Below are 23808 nucleotides of genomic sequence, written 5' to 3'. Positions count from 1 at the left end.
TAACGTATTAAATATTAATGGGTATTGATGGTTTTTTTTTTCCTTTCCTTTTTTCCATGGATCTCTGGCTACGTGGCTCAGATATAATGTCAATGCACAAAAGGCACAAACTGGATCTTATAACACAAACAGCTCTCTGTTATCCTTTTTTTTTTTCTTTTTAAATAGACTTCTAGTATTTGTGTCATAAGCAAGATCAAGATATTTCTTTACTGAAAGCTTAAAGATGTGATTGATACCAGTTTGTATTATCTAACTCTTTGGAAGAGAGCAAACCAGTGAATTTGGAGTATTCCTCAAATGTCACCATGAAATGCTTGAAAAGGAAGGATCTGTTGCCTCCTGGGTCAAACTGATTTGCATCTTTTGCTTTTAACGCGACTGATATGATTGTAAAATCTTGGTGGAGCCCTCTGGCATGAGCGAGGGAGAGGGGAATATCAATGTGTGTGATGGTACTTTTGTCAGGCCCAGCAGAGAATAACAGGAAATCCACTCAGTTTTTTCATCTTTATGCAGAACACTGACAGTGACTGGCTCCAACGCAGATCTTTGGGACTCAAAGTGCCACTTGTTTTCTATTGAATAAAGTAATTAACTGCATTCTCCTGGTATCTCATGTCTATTCGATCCTCATTAAACAGCTTGAATGAAAACCATCAGTGCTCAAGCTCCTGATAACCACAGCTGGGAAACACTGGCCTATAGTGGCAGACTGATTTTAATACAGATTCCAGAAGATCCTGTTTATTAACGTGGTTAAGATAAGACGTCTGAATACTCCCAAAGAAAGGGACAGACGAGTATTTCTTTCCAAGTACTTCCTCCTCAGTTTCCCAAAAGGACTGCATTGCTTTAAAATTGCCTAAGACCACCCACTCCCATTTATCAGGGCAGGCTACAATTGGTCCACAGGGTGAGCGGCAGTCAACCATAAATCTAGAAATGTCAGATAAGCCAGTGTACAGAGCACTTCTCTTACCAATTATGTTTTAGAGAGGTTTGATACATGTAGTAGTTACAGTCAAAGCAAAGGAGGGAATCTTAGAGCAGCTTGATCTCAAGAACTTCTGCAGCTATTTTCAGCAGGACCCCCCCCCCCCCCCAAAAAAAGACTGCTGTGCTTGGAAACTCTGCAGTGTTGATCTGTGACTTCTTTTTGCTTTGACTTAAGACGCCTTTACATTGATAATCCCAAATCGCAGTGTACATTTGTATTATGTATTAAGATCCAGACTAGAATAAGAGGATCACCACATGATGCCATCGAACAGCCTCAGCAGGAAACTCCGAGCGTGGAGTTTAACGGCTTTGTTTTCCCAGTGGAGACTTTTGCAACTTCACATGCAAGCCATATTCATCCAGTGTTGATGTGACTGTTTGTATGCAATGATGAAAGGAAGGAGGAACCGCAGGGGGAAAATGTCAATGTATGCACACTGATTTAGGGATAATTTTAAAATTAACACATGACTGCAGGGTGTGTTGTTGTGTCTGATCACCATCAGGGATGCCTTGGGAGAAGATGCTGAAGCTCTTACTTGTAAAGAGTGCCATCTGGTGCTTGCAAGGCTGCTTTACAGAGACGTGGGCGGAGCCACAGATGGGTGGGCTTCTCCCTATCTTGAGCGGCACACCTTCCCTGGAATTAGTTGTAGGAGGAAGCCTTTTTTTTTTTTATGTCACCGTTGTCAAAAATGGAGTGTCTTAACTAATTTGCATCTTCTTAAACTAGGTAAGACCTCATAATTAGACTTTTATTATAAATAAATTGATTAGGCTGTAACAAAACAGCAAGAGTTTGCTTGCTTCTCAGCCTTGAGTTTAGAGAAGCACTGCACATAGTGCAAAATGTCAGGGAAGGCTGATGCAACCGCGTGGTATCTCGGAGCATACCTTTCTGTTCATACAGCACACTTTAACGTGGTCGAGTGCGTCGCAGTTATTGATTTGTCCGCTGGTTTAGAAGGCGATTCTAAGAGTTGGTGCGAAGTTTGCGCTTGGAAAAGTTTGGTCTCTGCATGCGGGGGAAACGTTGCCTTTTATAGCGCCACATAACTCCAGTGTGATTTCCAGCAGTCTCGTGTGAACCCACGCTGGAAATAACCAGAAAATACAGTATGCACATTTTAAATCTGTTTTATTCATGTTTTGTGGCTTAATAACATGGTTAAAGTTATGATTAAAAAAAAACACTAAAAATGAAATTTAATTAAACATATGTTGCATTTTGTAATCATGTGAAGCTGTGTTTTGTTTCTGCAGACAAAACTGTGATAGGATTCATGTTTATTAAGAAATATTAAGAATCTGTTTGGCACTTTTATCATTTTTCCAACAACGGATTTAGAAAAGCAACTTATCAATGTTATAGGTAAAAATAAATAAATGAAATTAAAGAGAAGTTATCCTCTTTTATGGAATGATAGAGCTCTGTGAAGTTAGTGTGTAAACTTTTCACCGCTACATATCAGTAGATCGCAGATTGCGGTCAGCTGAGTTCTGCTTTTTCACGATTAGAGCCTAAAATCGTAGTTTAAGGATTATCTAGAGGACAGACAAGTTTTAGTCAGCAAAGAGAGCAAAAACATCAGATCCGGACCCCACAGCGGCTGCGTTTCTACTACTGTTTGTGTAAAAAGAAAAAAATGCGCAGACTATATTTTAACATATTTGAATAATACCAACACTTAGCAATAAATCATGAAATAAAAAACGGACATGGCCAGTTAACAGTGAGTTAAATGTTTTGCGTATTTTACCTTTTTACCCTGGATGCACCTATACACAGGTAGGCTCCGCCCAGTTTTTTTCTCTCTCTGAGGCTGTCAGTCCGCTGTTTACCTCAGCTGTCCACGCTGGGTGTCCGCCTTTAACGAGGCTGTAAAGCTTTGCGTAAGGAGTCCAGTACAAATGGTTGAGTCAGTGTGTGATGACAGCCATACAGAGGTGAGCTGATTAGCCTGTTGCGTTTGCCGCTGTTAGCCTCTGTTAGAGAAAGTGCCTTTGGAGTGGAGCTCACGCTGTTGGACTCTGACGGTAGGTGAATAAACTGTTGCGGTTGTTGTTTAGGCGGCTCATTGTCAGCTGGTGTCTAATCTGCTGACAATAAGACAACATCGGGAATAAATGAGCGCGTTTATTCACGTTTTCCTGTGTTAGAGCTCTGACGTCAGTTCAGGAGATGCGGAAGAGGCTGACACTTTACTCAGATGCTGGTTAAGTTCCCTCTTTCCTTCACATTTTCACTTCTTTGATGAAGGGGTCCCCTTCTCCGACAATAATACATAGGTATGACCGTACATAACTTTAAATGTCCTTCCACAGCATGTGGATGCCTACAACTTCTCCACCTTAGATGTACTGCGTACAGTATGCGGCCGGTCTCCAGCCACCAACCTAAAACGGGATTAGACGGGAGGGAGATGTGCTTCCCGGCCACTGTAGTCAAATATGGTGGGGGAACATGGGGGGGGGGGGGGGGGGGGGGGCTTCTACAAACTGGATTAATTATAAATTTATAAGAATACATCAGTTTGTTGGAAGATGTGATTACACACTAATCTATGTATGTTTCTTTAGGTTGGCCTGTGTTCGTTCTTATGTAAAAAAACACAATTTAAAAGCATAACCTGGACATACTGTAACTGTACTTCATATAGGCATTACTGTCCAAATTAAAAAAAACAAAAAACAGGACTATTCAGAATTAAGTTTGTGGGGTGCTGACTTGACATGAATTTCCACGATAAAAGAGCGTTTCTGTGTGTGGACGTCTTACACGTAATCAGTGTTTGTTATTCTGCCTTTTATCTTAAAAACAAAGAGAAAAATTACTTTAAAAATTGCATGTTCCCAACTCGTTAGCCATTTAGGCACAAAGGTGTTCTTAAAACATGCAAATTAATCTGTGTGTCCAAGGATAACTGAATTTATTATTTTTTCAAAGCCAGGATTCAGATTTTTAACACACTTCAGCATTTAACTGCGTGCTTATTTTTTCAGTGTAAATGTGGTAGTTTTGATGCAGTTTTGGTGTCATATGTAACATACAGTATATGAATTCATGAGTACAAAGCATCAGTGAGAAGTCTGTAACCTGCATTTTAACAAAGGAGATGTTAATGACCTTAAACCAGGGTGTCAACATCTCACAATCCCCAAGACTGTACTATTGTTGATTATACTGTTTGTGTAAATTATTTGTACCAAATAACAGGTCTCATAAGGAGCAACGCATTATTGGGTGAATCTGTTTGTGTGATCCACAAAAAAAAAAATACAAATCAGTCGTGTCACCGCGTCTATCTCCTGAGTAGCAGTCTGTATAATCTCTGATTGAGCCCCTGTGAGAATCTACAGTTCTGATCATGGGCATGGACGCCGTGGTAATTTTGAGGTTTTAATGATTTCTTTGAACTGTTATTTTTCCGGGGTAGAATGACTGCACCGCATGCATCTTTAATGACTTTATAAAAAACAAGAACTGGGTGTACAAGTTTAAATTTATTTTGGATTTTCTTTAATCCGCTCAGGGTCAAAAGCAGATCTTTTTAACTGTTACCAGAATTAGATCTAAGCATGCTGAGGGTGCTTATAGTTCCTGTGGTGCTGTTCTGCAAGCAAGCAGAAAACCCAAAATAAATGTAAACTTGTGCAACCAATTCTTGTTTTGTTTTTTTAGTCATTAAATATGTTTGCATTACAATCATTGCACCCTGGAAATAGACCAGTTCAAAGAAATCCATAAAAGGCAAAAATTACCATGACATTCATGCCTGTGATGATTATATGTAAACCTCTGACCACAACAGTAGCAGGTGATTGTCCTTAAAATGAACGCTCTGCAATGAAAATTGTTATTCGTGCATTTATTTCATCACGACTAGATTATTATTATTCTTTGTTCACTTGTTTAAGCACAAACTCCTTGAAACGTCTGCAGGTTTTTCCGAATGTTGTTGCGAAGCTTCGCGATGTCATCTGGAAAGGTGCTGTCAGGTGTCCACGATACAGGTGCCACGATTCCCTCGACTCTGAGATTTCCTCATGTTGCAATGGATGGCAAAACAAAGATACGAAACACAGGAAATGTTCCAGAGTGGGTTTATATATATATAATTGTCAAACATGTCCTTGTGCAATTTCAGTGAGCCGTTAAACTAAGAAAAACCGTCACAAAGAAGTGAAAAATCTTCAGGTCGAGTCTGAGTGGTTTGGGGGTCGTTCGTGTCGCTGTTTCTCGCTTTTTTCTACAAGGTCAAGAAACAGTACCGCAGTGTTTAAGCAGAGCATCATTATTTGAAGGCATGAACTTCTCAAGACAACTAAAAAAAAAATAGCACAAACTATATTTTTAATATAGTTTGGTTGTTTGTCGTGCCTTCAGAGTTACAAGGTCAGATTCCCCTGGAAAGGAAAGTTAGTATCTGTCTGTTTTATGACCTCCTCCACGTGCCGCTTTTTATACTTGATCCCCAGTTACATCACGAGGGCGGATGGGGTTTTTGTAGTGCTGCAAAATGACCCTTCAGATGCCAAGTGGTTACAGGTTGTCTGAACTGGCTGTCGTAATCTGTTGGCTACTTTTAAATTCAGGCAGACAAAAATAGCAGTTAAAGAGAGTTAACGGCTTTTCTCAAATTCAGGTTAAATAATGACAAGTTGGATACTTGGAGCCCCAGGTAATTTGTTTTTTCAGGCACGGGTGATTTTGAAGGTGTATTATGTAATGGATCTGCCATTTTAAGCCAACAGTGGGAGTCCTAATCTGGGACTGGGGTGCCAGTCAAACATATTTCAAGGCTATAGTGTTATCTTCAACATCAGTGTGTGTGGAGAGAATCATTTAAAATGTGGTTTCTGTTGGAATTGGAATGATTTATATCTAAAGTAACACCAGAAAGTCTTTCTCGGCACTTTAAATACCTGAGCCACTTTACCTGTGAAGTGAGTTTTTAGCACTCAGGCCGAAAACGCTGACGGGGGTGTTGTTGTCACCGGGGCGAACAGTCAACTTTCAACGTGAACGTGATAACATGAGAACAACCTAGGATATTCATATTCATGCCAAAGATGCATCCACTAAATATTTTGGACAGTTTTGAATCTCGATGACCTTGACCTCAAGGTCAGAGGTCAAGTTTCTTGAACGTCATGTGAACGAGATCGTTTGAAAGTGATGCCTTTGATGCGTTTTTAAAAACCTCGGATGACTCAGTCCTCACCATAATAATGCCAATCAGAGAATGACCTTATTCTCAGTGGCTTATAATTATTATGATTTTAGCATTTCTTAGCCCTGGTTCTTACTTAGCCGTTTGCAGGTCACTGAGGCTCATAAGCACCCCATTAAGATCTACTGAGCTCTTACTGTTGCTCTCCTGCCATCCTCGATTGTATCCTCAGCGTCACAGCATTTATAAAAGGCATTTGAAGGAGCAAAAGTATTTTGCCTGCAGTCAAAAAGTGAGGAGCATGTGACTGACTTCTATTCCAAATATACCCACGTGCCCTTGTGTGCCATGAGCAGGTGTTGTGCTCATTGATTGGCTGAGAAGAGGGCAGTGCCCTTTCCTGCCCACCCTCCTTTTTTAGCTCAGCTGCTGCACGTTCCATCATGTCCATGCCTCAGTAGGTTTCTGTAGTTTCCTCTGAACCACTGGCTGCTGTCACCTTTTTATTCCAGGAAAATGATGTTTGTTTTCCTCTGCGCACCTTATAAGGACAAATTCTTTCATGCCTTACTACTTTTAACAGTTTCCACTCACAGCAGATAGACTCACTTCCTTTTTAGCTTCAGCTCTATTTGTTTTGGCAACCACGTGTTGTTGTAGTCACACCAAAATGAAATGTCTAGGTGACCAGGTCATCACAACCTAGAAAAGCAGCTCAAAAATGTCAAGTTCAGACTGAGGTTTATCTTTAAATCTGATCTCCAATAGAACTTTCTGACTAGTGGTGGGAAATAGCCTAACCTGACATGGCAGATAGTTTATTACACAGATCCATCTGGAAGTTTGTCCTTGTAAACTGTTTGGAAAAACACTAGCACTCTCAAAAAACACTTGGCAGATGATTAAACCATCTGTCTGTCACCATCAGCTTCAGCCAGTCAGAGCAACAAACTGTGGGACGATGAGCAATCTGAGGACATTTGAAACCCATCAAGGAGTCTTTGTAGCTAGCTCTGTAGTTAAACAATTCATAATGTGGAAGTTGGAAAATATGCACATTTAAATCACTCACAGGTTGCCACTTTCCAAAAATACTTGGCCTTTATGTTGTCACACCTAAGCAGGTAGCTGCAGGTAGATGCTTTTGCACACGTTTGGTCTAAACCAGCTTGGTTTGGCTACAGACTTACAGATTAGCAAAGATGGATTTTCTTGGGATCCTAATCTTACAAGAATCCAGCTGGTCCTCCAGATCCTCAGTTCCCCACTGTTAACGCATGTATCCGCTCATCACACAGTTAATTTAGACTTTTACCGTAGTTCCTAACACAGGGCAACCTGAACTCTTTGTTGAGGAAATTGCTGTAAGAGGGTGAAACAATATAATGGGGTCATAATTTCCTGGCCATCTCGTGTTCTTGAATTGATGATAACCTGCCGGAGTGTGTTTGTTTAGCCCCCAGGGGATTAGCTCTGGCTTCACAGCTGCTCCTGAGGCCATGTGATGTGTCACTGTTCTATTTGTGAGGCAGACACCTGAATGTTTTGTACACTATGAGGCATCTGTGTCACATGTCAAACCAGTGCTTGCAAATGTCTCCCCCAACTCTATTCACTTGAAACTGACTCCAGAACTAGAGGGAGAAGTTGTGTGGAGCTCTGAACTAAAAGCAGAGCAGCTGAGTTCATCGGTAGAGGCAGAAGATCCTGCTTTGTACTGTGTTGTAAAAGTGAGTACACTTCAGTGCTGTTTGGCAGATCTATATCTGTCTCTGCTGTGCTGTTTTTAACACAGACTTTAAGATTGAGCAATCCACTGGCAGGAATCGCAGTAAGCGCTGGTCTGACTTGATTGGGAGTGTCATGGTTTGGCTTAATGTTTTTAAATACGTAAAATTGCCATTATTGCTGACTATCATCTTGATTCTGCATTGTTTTACTTATTACTCATGTTATTTACTTAGCATTTGTGTATTGTGAACCATCTAGCATAGGTGCAACCATATTGATTGAGCTAAAATTGATTTGTAATGTTTCCACTGTAACCTGGTGTACAACTTGATAATATATAACAGTAAGTGAACAGAGCAGAAACAGCCACAGAGGTTAGTCCAGTCTACATATTTAAAGTGCATACAATTGACAGATCGTGTGTAGAATGCAGGCTTTAATTCATACTAGGCTGTGTGCACTATATTGCTGATAGTATTCACTCACCATCTAAATTATTGAATTGAGGTGTTCCAGTCACTGCCTTGGCCACAGGTGTATAAACCAAGCACCTCGGCATGCAGACTGCTTCTACAAACATCAGTGAAAGAATGGGTCGCTCTCAGGAGCTCAGTGAAGTCGAGTGTGGTACCGTGAGTCCACCTGTGCAACAAGTCCAGAAATTTCTTCGCTACTAAATATTCCAAAGTCAGTTGTTAGTGGGATTGTAACGAAGTGGAAGTGATTGGGAATAATAGCCACAAAGTGGTAGGCCATGTAAAATCACAAGCTGTGCCCAAATTCAGGGGCTGCATCCTTCGAAGTCCACATCCGTAGGCCGATTACATCACAGCGAGGCAACGGAGGCTGTCCAAATTCGAAGGCTCCTCCAAATGTGTCCTTCTTTTACCCAGATTTCAAGGATGGGGCTGGTGTATCCTTCGTGGCCTACCGTGGTTCATTGTGCAGCAAAATTCAAATGCAGCAATGGCGGAGGAGAGGGGCCAAAAAGTTGGAATATGACTCTTTCTGTGACACAAAATAAACTTTCAGGATGTTTTCAGGAGAGAATGTAGATGTGTAAGTCTCATATATCTGCTTGATTTATCAAGCTATCGCTTAATTGTATAAGTGTTCCAACTTTTTCGGAGATATCCATTCCCGCTGGTCTAAGAGCAGCTTGCCTCACCAGCTGTCAGCTGACCGGGCGGTCAATGCTCACTATACCCGGAGAGAACGCCTGACTCCCAGCACATCCTTTTTAAACTTCCGCTGCCTTTTGCTGTCGAGTGGAAGTTAAACACAGATATAATTCACTCAGGTGATCTCTAATGACAGATGTTTGGTTTATTTCAGTGTTTCATTTGTTCCTGAGCCAATCGGTTGGGCTGAGATTAAAGTTAAGCTTCATAACAGGATAGTTTTGAGCTGTCAGTATATTTGAAACTGAATCATTTGCTCATCTTTATTCTGTGATGTTGAAACATGTTATACTTGTTTTAACAGCTTATTTTGAATTAAGAGCTGAAACCAAAACAAAAAAGGAGCAGGGCTCCATTTTTACAGCTTCTTTTCCACAGCTATGCTTTGCACTGTCAAGGTTGCTAGACGAAAGGAGCTACTCTGAGGTAAGGGCCGATATGAAGGTTAGACCGGCCAACTTCACATCCACTCACTTACGGCCTTTCTGGTCTTTGTCATCCTTCAAATGACCAGGCCTACGTAGGCCGGGTCCTTCGAAGGATGCAGCCCCTGAATTTGGACACAGCAAACAGTGTGAGGTCAGCAGTTGCTGACGGAGAAGTGTGATGAATCACGCTTCTCCGTCTGGCAATTCGATGGATGAGTCTGGGTTTGGCGGTTGCCAGGGGAACGGTACTTGTTTGTTTTCATTGTGCCAAGTGTAAAGTTTGGTGGAGGGGAAATCACGTTATCGTTTTTCAGGAGTTGGGCTCGGCTCCTCATTCCACTGAAAGGAACTCTTAATGCTTCAGCTTACCAAGACATTTGGGACAATTTGATGCTCCCAGTTTTGTGGGAACAGTTTGGGGATGGCCCCTTCCTGTTCCAACATGGCTGCACACCAGTGCACAAAGCAGCTCCATAAAGACATGGATGAGCCAGTTTGGTGTGGAAGAACTTGACTGGCCTGCACAGAGTCCTGACCTCAGCCTGATAGAACACCTTTGGGATGGATTAGAGCGGAGACTGTGAGCCAGGCCTTCTCGTGTCTGACCTCACAGATGTGCTTCTGGAAGAATGGTTAAAAATTACCATATAAACACTCCTAAACCTGTGGATAGACTTCCCAGAAGAGTTAAAGGTGTTATATTTGCAAAGGGTAACATCATATTAAACCCTATGGATTAAGAATGGGATGTTACTCAGGTTCATATGCGTTTGAAGGCAATAAAGCGAATGCTTTTGATAACATAGTGTCGCTGTTTTTAGACTTCTTCAGAATAAATACTGACGCAGTATAGTCAACCTTGGTGTGATGTGACTTTTCAAATCTAGGACCATCAAGTAAGCCTAGGCCCACATGGACTGACTGTCACTCGAATTTTCATGCAATCATTTGGTGATTGAATGCATTCCTTAAATAAATGATGGCTGTTTTTGATCCTTATGTGCTGCCAAGTGTGCTAGAATTGCAGCTGCTAGAACACAGATTAGAAAATTGATCAGTCTTTTTATATGCTATTTATCACAACAAATATGTAATCAATAAAATTAATTTCACTTTGATCTGGTTACAGACTTTAGTGAATTCCGGGTCTGCTGTATTAGGCTGTGGGAGAATGTCCTAGTTTTAATGTTTAAGTGTATGCAGCTGAGTTCTGAGTAGCTGGAATAGCCTGGAACAATAAATATATATTAACTCAAGTTAAAATAAAAATATTAACTCAAGTTAAAATAAAAAATATTAACTCAAGTTAAAATATGTAATTTACCGCTCTGTTTGTTTGTGATGATCAAATCATTAGATTAAAGATTTTCTGTAGCATTAATCTCTTCTTATTTGCAGAACAAATCGATTCCTTTTACCACTATATTTTTAATAAACTTTCACTATATATTTAGAACCTTCATATACCTTTGTCTCAGTCATCTGATAAGCACTACCTATTCCAATCAGACATTAATTGATCCATATTGTGCAGAAGTGTGTTGATCAGCCCCTTTTATATGAGAGTGCATGGAGCTTAATGCAGAAGCTCCGGGTTACCATCACCACTGTGATAGCCGTTATCTCTGACTAGGATTTTAGGTTTTGTCCAGCCAGCTAAGAAGAAAGCCTGGCTATGTTAAACTTGCTTTGTAGTATGGCCTCCAGGTCAGAGCTGCTTAAAGCTTTGTTAGAACTAAAAATAGACCTGCAATAGAAACAAATCGAGGAGCACGCGTGTGAATAAAAAGTATTACGTTGAGTCCATGTAGGCCCCAGCTTTTCAACGAACGGCGTTAACGAGCTGGGACGCTCAGGTGGAGTTAAAGAAAATGTTTTTCTAGCATCCAAAGCAGCAGCGCTGTTCCTGTAACCACCATTAAAACCTTTACTGGAAACAACTGGTGGGAGTCCTTCATCAAACCAGCTGTTCAACAAGCTCTAAGGTGAAGAAAAGTAAACTTTGTAGCTGCTCCCATCCACCACTGTTTGTTTTACACAGCGAGAAACCTGCAGTAAAGCCACAGAAGTTCAAATGAACCAAATGAACCGTTTTAACTGATATTTAAATAGGGCAGCTGCTGAAGGCTGTTGGCAGCGTCCTACTTTCTGCCACAGTGAGACCTGCAGGTGAGGCTCATAGTGGTGAATCTGAAGGGGGGACATGGGGAGGTACCAGACCATATTTATTTCAGAAAGAAATATTTTTATTTATCTTTTATTTACAAACATTATTTAATTAAGATTAATAGATTATAGATTTAGAAAATATAATATTAACATTTAAAAATATAAAATAAAAGCTTTTTTTTCCCCTCTCTCTGTTAGGCCAGTAAAAATATACATGGGCCAGTAAAACTCAGAGCCACTGACCTGGGGCTGTTAGTTAGGACACTGAATTATTATTAACATTAATTATTAACATAACTTTTTTTAACATGGACACCATTTTGAACATCCGTTTTCATCGCATCAAAGCACAACGAGAATCCCACTGCTGAGAATGTTGATATCCTCGCTTTTCTTGATGCTCCTTTAAAGGCTTACAGACATAATGACTCATTCATTAGCGCACTTAAAGATGCACGCACACACGCACACACGCCAAATTTACCTCATCTAGTGGATACAACACTGTCAGACAACAACACTGTCAGAACTCGGTTTAGCTGTGAAGACAGTGAAGGCTGTTTTATCTTACGCCTCATTAAGTTTGTATGTATATCTTATTGTATTTGACATTACTGTACTTGTGATTATTTATTTTTGCATTTAAGACAGATTTTTTTTGATGGATGTTGTAATCAGTTAAACTATTAAAATGGAAACCAATGAGCAGTTCATTTTAAATGACCTGTGTGTTTTTCTCCTCTGTATATTTGTTATTGGTCATTAATTAGACAAAAGTATTTCAGTCTATAGCTGCAGCCCTGTTTCATTTGCAGTTACGTGGACTCTTTTCTTAGTCTGTCCTTATTCCTGTCTTGTTTTCTCAACAGGTATCTACTGTAAAAATTCTTCAGAGTGTAAGCCAAGATGATTTTGTCATCATTAAAAGGCATTGGGAAGAAACTTCTGAGAGTGAAGGTTGTGGACAACAACACAGAAGACTCCCGCTTGTCTCGATGTCTTAACACGTTCGACCTGGTGGCCCTGGGGGTCGGCAGCACGCTCGGCGCTGGCGTCTACGTGCTCGCTGGTGCTGTAGCCCGCGAGAATTCGGGACCTGCCATTGTTATCTCCTTCCTCATAGCTGCCATGGCTTCTGTCCTGGCCGGTCTGTGCTACGCCGAGTTCGGAGCACGTGTCCCCAGAACCGGCTCGGCGTACCTCTACAGTTATGTCACAGTTGGAGAACTGTGGGCGTTTATCACAGGCTGGAATCTCATCCTCTCCTATGTCATTGGTGAGATACTTTAATAAGGAAGGAGTTATCTGCCATTCTTGATATTGTTAAGTTTACATGGATGCTGTTTGCACAGGAACTTCGAGCGTGGCCAGGGCGTGGAGCGCAACCTTTGATGAGCTTATTGGACGGCACATTGAGCTGTTTTGCAAACAGTACATGCCCATGAAAGCCCCCGGATTCTTGGCAGAATATCCAGACATATTTGCTGTCTTAATCATCATCATTCTGACAGGTTGGAAACAAATGTATCTCTCTCTTATGTTGTCCAATTGTTTTATTATTATGTTCTTTTAATCGTTCATGTGTTTTACTCCTTGCAGGACTGCTTGCAGTTGGTGTAAAAGAGTCAGCGATGGTAAATAAAGTATTCACCTGCATCAATGTACTGGTGCTGGTGTTTGTGGTCATCTCTGGCTTAGTTAAAGGAAACAAAGAAAACTGGAACTTGGATCCTGAAGAAATTCTTAATGCCAACAGAAGCTCTGGTGCTAAGTGGGTGAAATAAAGACCTTATTCCCAAAATGTCTATATCCCTAATGATTCCTTAAATAATGAAATGTTTCTGTTATTTTTAGTGTTTCTGATTTCATCCCTGACGAGAAACATCTCGGTAAAGGCGGCTTCATGCCCTTCGGTTTGACTGGAGTTCTTTCCGGTGCCGCAACCTGTTTTTATGCCTTCATAGGGTTTGACTGCATTGCCACTACAGGTGAGAGAGAATACATTAAACTGAGGACTCAGACTGAAGCTCTGTCCTCTTAACATGCCGGGTCATGTTCCCTCCCCCAGGAGAAGAAGTGAAGAATCCACAGAGGGCCATTCCTGTTGGGATTGTGGCCTCTCTCCTCATCTGTTTTGTGGCGTACTTTGGTGTATCTGCAGCCCTCACTGTGATGATGCCTTACTACATGCTGGACAAGAGCAGCCCTCTTCCTGTGGCCTTTAAGTATGTGGGCTGGGAGGGAGCCACTTATGCAGTGGCGATTGGCTCTTTATGTGCACTGTCGACCAGGTAAGTGCAGTTCCCGCTGCCTCTCAGCACGAGCACTCGTGGAGGACTCGTAATTGTTTAGCACACCTTTTTTAGGAATGAATAATTCATATCCTTTATAATTTATGCTTCACACTTAATAATATTTTATTATGACTGTTGTTTTTATTTTACAATTTGTTGGATCTGTTATTAAATATGAAAATAAGTGGCAAAAACCATGAAAGGTATTATCTTATGGAGCTGACTTGCAGAATGAATTTTTTATTAATTTAAGGTGATGTTCATGAAATACATTTGCACAAATAATCCTGTTTGGTTTTTTTGAAAGGTGCCCTGTGGAGTTTTCCTGTACAGATAAAACTTTGTATATTTACAGTTTAATGTTCTTTATGTCTAACACGTACATTCCCTGATAAAATATTAAAATCTTAAAGAATATTTTTCTTAAAAAGAAAAAAGCCTGCACTGGGGCATTGTTGGCTGTATTTTTGATATTTAGGGGTGGCTGTAGCTCAGGAGGTAGAGCAGGTCACCTACTGATCGGAAGGTCAGCGGTTCGATTCCTGGCTGCTCCTGGCTGCGTGTCAATGTATACTTGGGCAACATACTTAACCCCAAGTTGCTCTCTGACGCAACCGTTGGAGTGTGAATGTGTGTGAATGTTAGATAATTAAAGCACTTACATTAGTTAATCATGGAAGTGCTTGTATGAATGGGGTAAAAGTAAACGTGATGTATAAGCACTTTGAGCGCTCAGACAGTCCATTTACCATTTACCATGCTGTGCCACCTGTAGTACGAATCTGTATGGAAGCAAAGCAACTCCACAGGGTATCTTTGGGGGAAAATTTTTTATCTCAGGAAATTTCACAGACATGTAATGATATGAGGGGATAAGTGGAAGAAAATAGGTGGATGGATAGACGGATGTAATGATGTATTGTGTATTTTTGCTTGTGTCTTGTGTATATGTTGTTTAATAATGGATTATTTAAATAATATTTACTAATTGTTAATCATACTAATTGGCATGCCCATCCTTAAATAACTGTTTGGCTAAAACTGGCTATTTTAAACAGTAGCATGTTTCCAGCTAATTGGCAACACAGTGAAAGGCCTTTTTCTGTTTTTGAAGTAGCATACGCACACTCACACATACACACAATACACACAACAACACACAATCTGAGTGTGCTGTAGGAGTGCAGGGAGCCCGGACTTACATCCCATCAGCACCTCTGGGATAAAATGCAAAGCTAACTATGAGCCAAACTAGGGCTGCAGCGGTTCATCGAGGAACTCGATTTACAAAAATTCTCGACGCAAATTTTTGCATTGATGTTTCGTTCAATCCGCAACTGCAGCGCGCGCACACACACACACTCACGCACGGCGAAGAGCAAAAAGGTGGAGCCAGTGAGCTCAGGTGGAGTTGAAAGAAAACATTTTTCTAGCGTCCAAAGCAGGAGCTCTTCCTGTAACCACCATTAAAGCTTTACTGGGAACAGCTGGCAGGAGTCCTTCATCGACCCAAACCATCAAACACCAAACCAAACGAGCTCCAGCAGGAGCAAAGGAGAACTTTGTAGCTGCTCTCATCCACCGCCGTTTGTTTTACACGGCCAAAAACCTGCAGAAGTTCAAATAAAAGATCCAGACGAACTGTTAACTTAGTCTGATACAATGTTTGCATTCAGCAGCTCGCTGAAGGCTGTCGGCATTACATGGCAGCGATACCTGCAACAAGCAGGGCTGAGTCTAAAGGGGGCATGGGGTGTACGAGACCATTTTTATTTCAAGGCTTTAGTAACTTTGCAGATTTAGATGAAGATGAATATAAATAAAATATTACATTAATTTAATTAAACTGTATTATATTTTAAAAATATATTTAAAAAAAATAAAAGTTTTTTTTTGTTTCTCCATAGGCCAGTAAAAATATAGTAAAACTCTGGCTGGGGTTGGACACACTTATAAATGTTGCATCAAAATAGGACAAACCTCAGTTCTGAGAACAGGGATGTGCTCACTTTTCTTCATGCACCTTTGAAGGCTTACACACACACGCGCACAGACACACACATGCAGTGACTCATTCTCTTTAATCACACTTAAATGAGCTTTTATTGTTTCCTGCTAATGTAAGAAAGTCTTCCAAGAAAAGAGTTGAAGCTATTTTATTTTATCCCTTGGTTTAGGATATATGTATACCTGATAGTATTTAACATTGACTTGTGATTATTAATTATACGTGAGAAAATATGGCACATAAATACAATGAAAGGCTTTAGTTTTCTGACAGATGTTTGCAGCTAAATGATTAAAAATGCTGTAATTTCTAAAATGGAAACAATTGAACAGTTCATTAAAAAAAAAAGGTGTTTTGTCATTTGAATATTTCTTTTTGCTCATTACTAAGAAAAGTATTTCTTACTATTACTCGATTAATCAGTGGAATAATCGATAGAATACTTGATTTCTAAAATACTCGATCGCTGCAGCCCTAAGCCAAACCTTACCACCCAACATCAGTGGTACTCTTATAACTGAATGGGATCAAATCTGCTCTGCAGTCATATAGACCTACATTTTGAATTCACTTATATGACATGCATTCACTGTTTTTCCCTTTTTTATTTTGGTATTTCCCCCAGAAACGTGTTATATTTTCTGACTGTATGGATTGACCTGCATGGCATGCTTTTCTTTTTCTCCTTGTACTAGTTTAATAGGCGCCATGTTCCCAATGCCCAGAGTGATCTGGGCCATGGCAGAAGATGGCCTGCTCTTCAAATGCTTGAACAAAATCAACCCACGAACCAAAACCCCTCTAACAGCAACAATAACATCGGGTTTTACAGCAGGTGAGGTCACAGACTAAACTAACTGGCTGGCTCAGGTTCCTTTCTTACAGTCCTGTAAGAGTTTCGGTACTCAGCCTTAAACGCACTAACGCACCCTTAACCGTGTATGACCGCAGCATCATGCTGTCAGGATGTTGGGCTGAGAATGGCTGTGGCCTTGTGTGAAATCACACTTCACCAACATTCCTTCAAGTTATAAATCTGTGCCTCCTCCTCCTCCTTCCTTCCTTTTACCCTCGGCTTAGTCTCCTTGGCTCCATGTTCCCACTCCCACGCATTATCTTTGCTATGGCTTGTGATGGTCTGCTCTTCTCGTTTCTGGCGCGTGTCAGCGCGAGGAAGACTCCCATCATCTCCACCTTTGTGGCAGGGCTTTTGTCTGGTAGGTAGCTGAGGTGAAGCCAAAGGCAACAGTGCCCCCTTGTGGAAGGAGGATGGTGGCAAAATCAAGTTTCTAAATAAATTAAGCTGTACAAGATTTTAAGAGATTTTTAGTATGTCTGTATTGTTCTTTTGCCTTTTGTAAACTTGTTGCTAATGCTGCATTTTGTTCACTTGTGTGTCCTGCAGCTGTGATGGCATTCCTGTTTGACTTGAAGGACCTGGTTGACCTCATGTCCATTGGGACTTTGCTGGCCTATACTCTGGTGGCTGCTTGTGTGCTGGTCCTCAGGTAGTCCTCATCACTCAGCGTATTTGTCCAGCCTTAGGTATTTGGTTTGCTATTTTAAACCAGCAGGTGCATACCAGGGCACTCCGGTCTGACCTGAATTTCCACAATGATGTCAGTCAATTAGTGTTCTAACACAGACTAGTCTGTTACGGATAAATGTAGAAATGGATGTAATGGAAGTTATCAAAAGGTAAATACACCATGAGGACTTCATGTCCATCAGTGGAGCCTGTACTCACAGATTAAGATCATGCTGTGGATACAGGACGTCAGGACTTTGTGCTTGTCCTAAAAGCTCCCTGAAAAGCCTTCAGCTGATCCAAAATGCTGCAGCAAGAGTACTGACAGGGACTAGAAAGAGAGAAGATTGGCTTCTCTTCATTGGCTCCCTGTTAAATCCAGAATTAACGTTAAAATCCTTCTCCTCACATACAAGGTATTCAGGTAATCGGGTACCATATCCCCCCAATAGAGCACTTTGCTCTCACACTGCTGGCTTTCTCGTGGTTTCTAGGGTATTTAAATTAGAGCGGGAATCAGAGCCTTCAGCTTTCAGGCCTCTCTTCAGTGGAACCAGCTCCCAACTTGGATTTGGGAAAAAGACACCCTCTCTAATTTTAAGATTAGTCTTAAAACTTTTCTTTTCTTTTTTTAAGTTTATTTGAGTGCAGAGTTTCACTAATACTGGCTGACAGCACTTACCGAGAGAAAATTTTAGGAAATCCTCATCAACTCAGCTCAGTATCAGTGTCATTGGACAGAAGTGAGCTTCACTGACTTTCACAAAGTTTTACAGCCGTCTCCAGAGTAAATAAAGGTGGACACTTCTCAGCATTGACAGCTCAGGTAAATAGTGGACTGACAGCCTGACACTCACTTCACTGGTGGCCAAACTTTTTGAGGTGACTCGGGGGTAAAAACATAAAATGCCACAAAATATTCAATTGAATATTAAACATATCCGTTATTTATTTCATGATTTATTATGTTTGAGTGTTCCATTACTTAAATATGTTAAAATGTAGTGCGTACAAACACGCCGGCGTTATGGGGTAAAGTCTCTTAGCTGACGAAAAGTTGCATGTCCTGTAGCAGCCACCGTACACAGGACTATGCACTTGAATTGGGAGGAGTAAGAAAGCAGATCTTAATTGACTGCAATCTACTGACCTCTAGTGGTGATAATTTTACACACTGTAACTTTAAAAATATTAATTAATAATTATTAATATGTAAAGATGAGCCTTTCTGTTGAATGTTCTTGTGACCCAGACAGCTGTGCATGCATATTTAGTCCCTTTGAAACCGCTGGCCCTCTCCACAGTTACAGAGAGGTGAACGTGAAACCAGCAGCTAGATGGCACAGTGCAGTCTGGAAGGCTCAACGGTCGCCCGTTTCTCTCTTGTTTTGCGAAGGTACCAGCCCGGACAGCCCACTGTGGGCTACGAGATGGCCAATACCCAGGATGAATCTGAAATTGCGTGCAGTGATGGGAATGTTGACATCTTACCCCAGCCAGAGGATCACTTTACCTTCAAGAAACTTTTTGCACCTCGAAACACTGAGCCTTCACCTCTGTCTGGCCTCATCGTCAACATCTGCACCAGTATACTCGGTGAGACACGTTTGACTCTCTGGATAAAACTGGGTAAAATTCCCAGTTTTATCCAGTTTTATTTGCCCGATTACAGATCCAGTACTTCATCTGGTGTCGTCTCTTATTTTCCCCACCAGGTGTTTTTGTGTGTGTCTTCAGTGTTGTAGCAGTTCAGGGAGGGTTTGCACACTGGTCTCTGTCTGTCCTCAGCATTATAGCTGTTTTTTGCCTGATTCTAATCATTATTATATGGAGACAGCCACAGAGCAGAACCAAGCTTGCCTTCAAGGTGAGTGTGTCCTTTTATCACACACTTTTGTCACACTGTGTCATTGTCACACCAATCATGTGACCGCGCCGTTTCAGATACTGTTGAAAGTAATTTCATCCATGTGACATGCTGAAAAGATGACATGCTATTGCTCCAATAAAAAGAAATATGAGGTACAGTATACTGCAGGGGTCCTCAAACCCAGGCATCGAGGTCCGGTGTCCTGCAGCTTTTAGATGATCCAACACACCTGAATCAAATGGCTGAATTACCTCCTCAGTATACAGTCCAGTTCTCCAGAGTCCTGCTAATGACTTCTATATTAGACTCAGGTGTGTTGGATCAGGGACACATCTAAAAGCTGCAGGACACCGAAGCTCGATGCCTGGGTTTGAGGACCCCTGCAGTATACTGTATATACAGCACGTGATGTGATGTTAGGGACAGAAAAAAACATTTTTACTTTATGTTTTTGGTGTAAGCATATATTAAAGAATAGTTAATGTAAAGTTGTATTCTTTTACTCATTAAATACTCAATCCGCAGGTCCCCTTGGTCCCATTGGTCCCAGTCGTTAGCATGTTTGTCAACGTGTACCTGATGATGCAGCTCGACAGAGGAACCTGGCTGCGTTTTGGTGTCTGGATGCTCTTAGGTACTGTTGACCAGCAGTAACGGCTAACATCTCTGCTGTCATCATGTTGTTAAAAAGTGACTGATGTCCTTTAATGAATGTTTCTATGGCAGGTTTCATTATCTACTTCAGCTACGGTATTAGCCACAGCACAGAGGCGTCCTTGACCAGGTCTGACACCTACGGCGCCAGCTGCACAATGAAGGACGAGCACACGACCACAGAGAAGGAGGCCTTCTTACACGATACACAAAACTCCACACCAGAAGATGAAGACGATTTCTGAGCTAAAAAAGTTTGTTTGTTTTTTAAAGTAGGGGTAAACGGCATTAGGTGGGAAAATATGAGGAAACTGTTTGTCAGATTGTTACAAAGAAAGTATGTCGATTTCAGGGAGAGGCGAGGCCAACAAAAAAACAAAACAGCCACATCTTAATGTAAAAATGCCATCAATAGCTAATTTAGACAAAATGAAAATTACAAACCCACAATTTGGCTCCCCAACAACTCACAGAAAAAGGTCAGAATTCAAACGGCAGCTCTCGTGTGCGAGCTTTCCCTGAATAAAGATCAGCAAGCAAAACGAGCTAACATAAAACCTAACCTCAGCTTAGCATATCATAATGCAAAGCCAAACAGAGAGCTCTGAAAGTCCATAGAGAGCACATGGGAGGGGGGGGCTCAGCCGTCAGCCAATGACAAGACGGGTGAAGACACCAGGAGCTAGTAAGAGGACCGAGGAGGAGAAGCCAGAGAGCAGGAGCTGGATGCAGCAGAGTGTAGCCTTTACCCTTTTCTTTTAGGGGACTCTAACTTCTGTACTGTCAAAGAGATTCATTAAATTATCTGAAAAGCTGTAGCTGCACGTTTGGGAGACACATGAAGCAAAACCCAATTATCATGCCAGCCAAAAAATGTCGACCACCTGATGATTGTAAAAAGGCTTCTTAGCCAAGTATTTTAATTGAAACAGTATTAGAAGAGCAAAATTTTAGTCAACAAAAAGCTTTAAAAAACTTTTTATCTGAGCATAAATGCGTCTACATAAACTTCAGTTTGGTTTCCTAACAGCATATCAGATTTTTAATGAATGATATATTTGAAGCTCAGAGCGTTGCTGCTTACCAAGCCTGAAAATGCTCGACGTTTTTATATGTTGATGGTGTGAATTAGCAGAGGAGACACAGGTGAGGATTTTACCGGATCATCGGTGCCTTTCGTGGGAAATTTGAGAAATCTTAGTTGTAAATGTACCTCTAAAATACAGCTTTTGGAGTTTTAACCGTATGTTTTGGTATTGTATAGCTCATAAAAAGACAACATGGTGCTATGAGTAATGTTCACAGTGCATCTGTGTGTGAGCAGGTCTTTCTGATCGGTGGTACCAACAGAAACGCTTACCAGCGTATGACTGTTGTATATTTTTTACTCAGCCAAAGAAAAAAAAAAAGCTGCTTATTTGAATTGAGTATATATTTTAAGTGCATGTTTCCCAAATGAATTTTTAGAGATATGATATTCATCTATCACTGTGTGCCTATACACACATTTTTATGTATATAAAGTAAACTTAAGATTTAAAAAAAAGCCTATATTTATAAGTAGTTCACGTTCACCTGATGAGTTACAGTCAGTTTGTGATATTGTCCACCTACAGTTTACATGGCGATATCACTCACTTCTTTTGCTTGCTTTTATTTTGAAATGCTAAAGCCCATAGTGCATATCCAGAAAGAGTGAAGATCAAGCAGTCGTGTGGTTGTTACCCCCATCAGGCCTGAAAAAGCCTGATGGGGTACTGCCGAGCGTGCAGGCGGTGCGGACGATAACTCGAGAAGGCGCTCTAAACCACGCCATGGGTGTATTTACTCAGGAAGGATATCATTTAGGCGTCTCATGTTGATAGCTGAGCTGCATCAAGTGACAATCTGACACTCTGGAATTTGGCAACGTCGACACAATTTGTGCATTTTCTTTATTGTGCAGGTTTCTCAGTGGTACGGTGTGATCTGTAGCTCTATAAGGAGAGTTGACGTGTTTAAACAGACCTTTGACAAATATAACAAGCAGTGACTAATCAATGTTTAGTCATCTATACTGCCATGACAATGCAGAATACATTATGATTAAGAGAGCATTAAGGCTTAATAAATTGTGTTTGCTTCTGGTGACAGAGGTGTTTCAGGGGTGACCCGGCAGGCAGGATCTTTACCTGTCAGCCTAAAAAGACTTGCGGGGTATCGCTGCCACCCCGGCAGGCAGGCAGGCAGGCGGCCGACTTTCAACTTGAATGTGATAACTTGAGAAAGATGTGACCTCAGATGTTCAAATTCATACCGCAGATGCATCGACTAAAGATCTCAGACAAGTTGTTTCTTACCAGAAAGCGACAGTATTCTCAGTGGTTTATATGATGATTTTAGCATTCCTGGTTCTTACTGTTCACTTCTGAATTAATACAGTGGATAAAGTCACTGAGGCACATATGCACTCCATTAAGATCTGCTGATTTGCACTGCCTAAAGATTCTGCTGCCAGGAGGCTGAGAGTTTACACCGGCAGTATTTTTATTGTGAAGGTTACTTAGTTTTGCCAATAAAAGATTAATAAAAGATTATGACCATGTGTCTGAAACTCACCCGGCAGGGTCACCTAGTAAAACAACAGCACTCATTTCCTTGTGCGGTCGAAAGGATGTGTTTTTATGTTCCTGCGTGCACTAATAAACATTTCAGTAACAATCAACAGCTTAGGTAAAATCTTGTTAAAGATATGGAAACCAGTATCAGAAAAATCAGTCATAATTATTTGATGTTTCCATTTGATTTCTGTTTTAAGTCTGAAATGTAACTGACAGGAGGCTGTTGGGGGTGGGGGGGGGGGGGGACTAATATGTACTCAACAGTAACCAGCTGATGGCAACAACACTGTGAGGCTTTTTTCAGCTTATGGTCCATTTGAGGAGATGTGTCAGAATAATTTTCATATTCCAGTCGCTGTAGATGCTTTACTGGAGTAGTGTCAAAGTTCAAAATACTCACCTTGTAAATAAACATGCAAAGTCTATGCATCAGAAAGTTACTTAGCATTGTTTACGTGGCTGCTTGTGAGTCAGTAAGACAAAAAAAAAAGCATTTATAAAAGTTTGCTACATTTTTGTGGTCTTTGTAAATACATTTTCAGCATACTTGGGTTACTGCCTTTATGTAATATCAATGGGTTTGCTGTACTTGCTGTGGTTACATGTCAGAAGGTCACATCGTGCTTCATCTGTGCTTTGCATGCTCCATAAATGCATTTTATCATGTTGATATTTCATAATGTTCACAGTGTACCATGGGGTGAAAGCTGAGCATATGATGTGATATCGGTTATGCTTTGTATAGTTCCTGCTGTAAATAAATATTTCTGAAAGCTAAAGCAGACTTTGATTTATTCCAACACGACTGACCGGGTCCATCACTGTTTTTGGTAGAAATTATATTATTATTATTATTATTATTATTATTATAGGTGTAGTAGAGTCACAGAAAAACCAACCAACATTCATGATATGCACGCTCCTGAGTCTGTGTAACTGAATCAGTAATTGAAAGGGGCGTGTTTAAAGTAAAAGCAGTGGGGAGGATGCAGTTTGCCCCCCAAACACTGGAGTCAAGCCGCAGTACGCTCTGAAGACTGAAGCATGCTGAGGATGTTTCTCTTTCTGTGGTGTCGGGCCTATTTATCGCATACCAGGGATCATGGATCGGTTTATGTATATCAGAGTACTTGAAGAGGTCATGTTGCCTTATGCTGAAGAGGAAATGC

The 23808-nt window shown here is 40.9% G+C and overlaps 1 protein-coding gene across 3 annotated transcripts; it reads left to right on the top strand.

The window, feature by feature from the left end:
• Positions 1 to 1631: 1631 nt before the first annotated feature.
• On the top strand, positions 1632 to 23418 carry LOC115790336 (high affinity cationic amino acid transporter 1). 3 transcript variants are annotated; one of them, XM_030744163.1, is made up of 12 exons: positions 1632 to 1735; positions 12555 to 12961; positions 13038 to 13196; positions 13285 to 13456; positions 13540 to 13673; positions 13754 to 13976; positions 16683 to 16822; positions 17393 to 17495; positions 18912 to 19111; positions 19231 to 19382; positions 19911 to 20019; positions 20112 to 23418. In XM_030744163.1, the coding sequence occupies exons 2-12, from the start codon at positions 12592 to 12594 to the stop codon at positions 20282 to 20284; spliced, it is 1935 nt and encodes a 644-aa protein (XP_030600023.1). In that variant the 5' UTR covers positions 1632 to 1735; positions 12555 to 12591; the 3' UTR covers positions 20285 to 23418. The 3 variants fall into 3 exon arrangements, with proteins under 3 accessions (XP_030600023.1, XP_030600024.1, XP_030600025.1); XM_030744164.1 differs by lacking the exon at positions 1632 to 1735 and adding an exon at positions 2917 to 3039; XM_030744165.1 differs by lacking the exon at positions 1632 to 1735 and adding an exon at positions 7818 to 7906.
• Positions 23419 to 23808: the final 390 nt, after the last annotated feature.

Source organism: Archocentrus centrarchus, chromosome 13 (genome assembly GCF_007364275.1).
Source record: "Archocentrus centrarchus isolate MPI-CPG fArcCen1 chromosome 13, fArcCen1, whole genome shotgun sequence".
In the NCBI taxonomy this organism is placed as follows: domain Eukaryota; kingdom Metazoa; phylum Chordata; class Actinopteri; order Cichliformes; family Cichlidae; genus Archocentrus; species Archocentrus centrarchus.
This window is presented reverse-complemented; position numbering and strand designations above follow the sequence as displayed.

What these genes read in the sequence shown, in the direction of transcription:
- LOC115790336 (XM_030744163.1), top strand. Translation starts at nt 12,592, where the DNA reads ATGATTTTGTCATCATTAAAAGGCATTGGGAAGAAACTTCTGAGAGTG. An exon ending in AACAGAAGCTCTGGTGCTAA is followed by an intron (nt 13,457 to 13,539) that starts GTGGGTGAAATA and finishes TGTTATTTTTAG; the next exon opens with TGTTTCTGATTTCATCCCTG. An exon ending in GCTTGTGTGCTGGTCCTCAG is followed by an intron (nt 17,496 to 18,911) that starts GTAGTCCTCATC and finishes TGTTTTGCGAAG; the next exon opens with GTACCAGCCCGGACAGCCCA.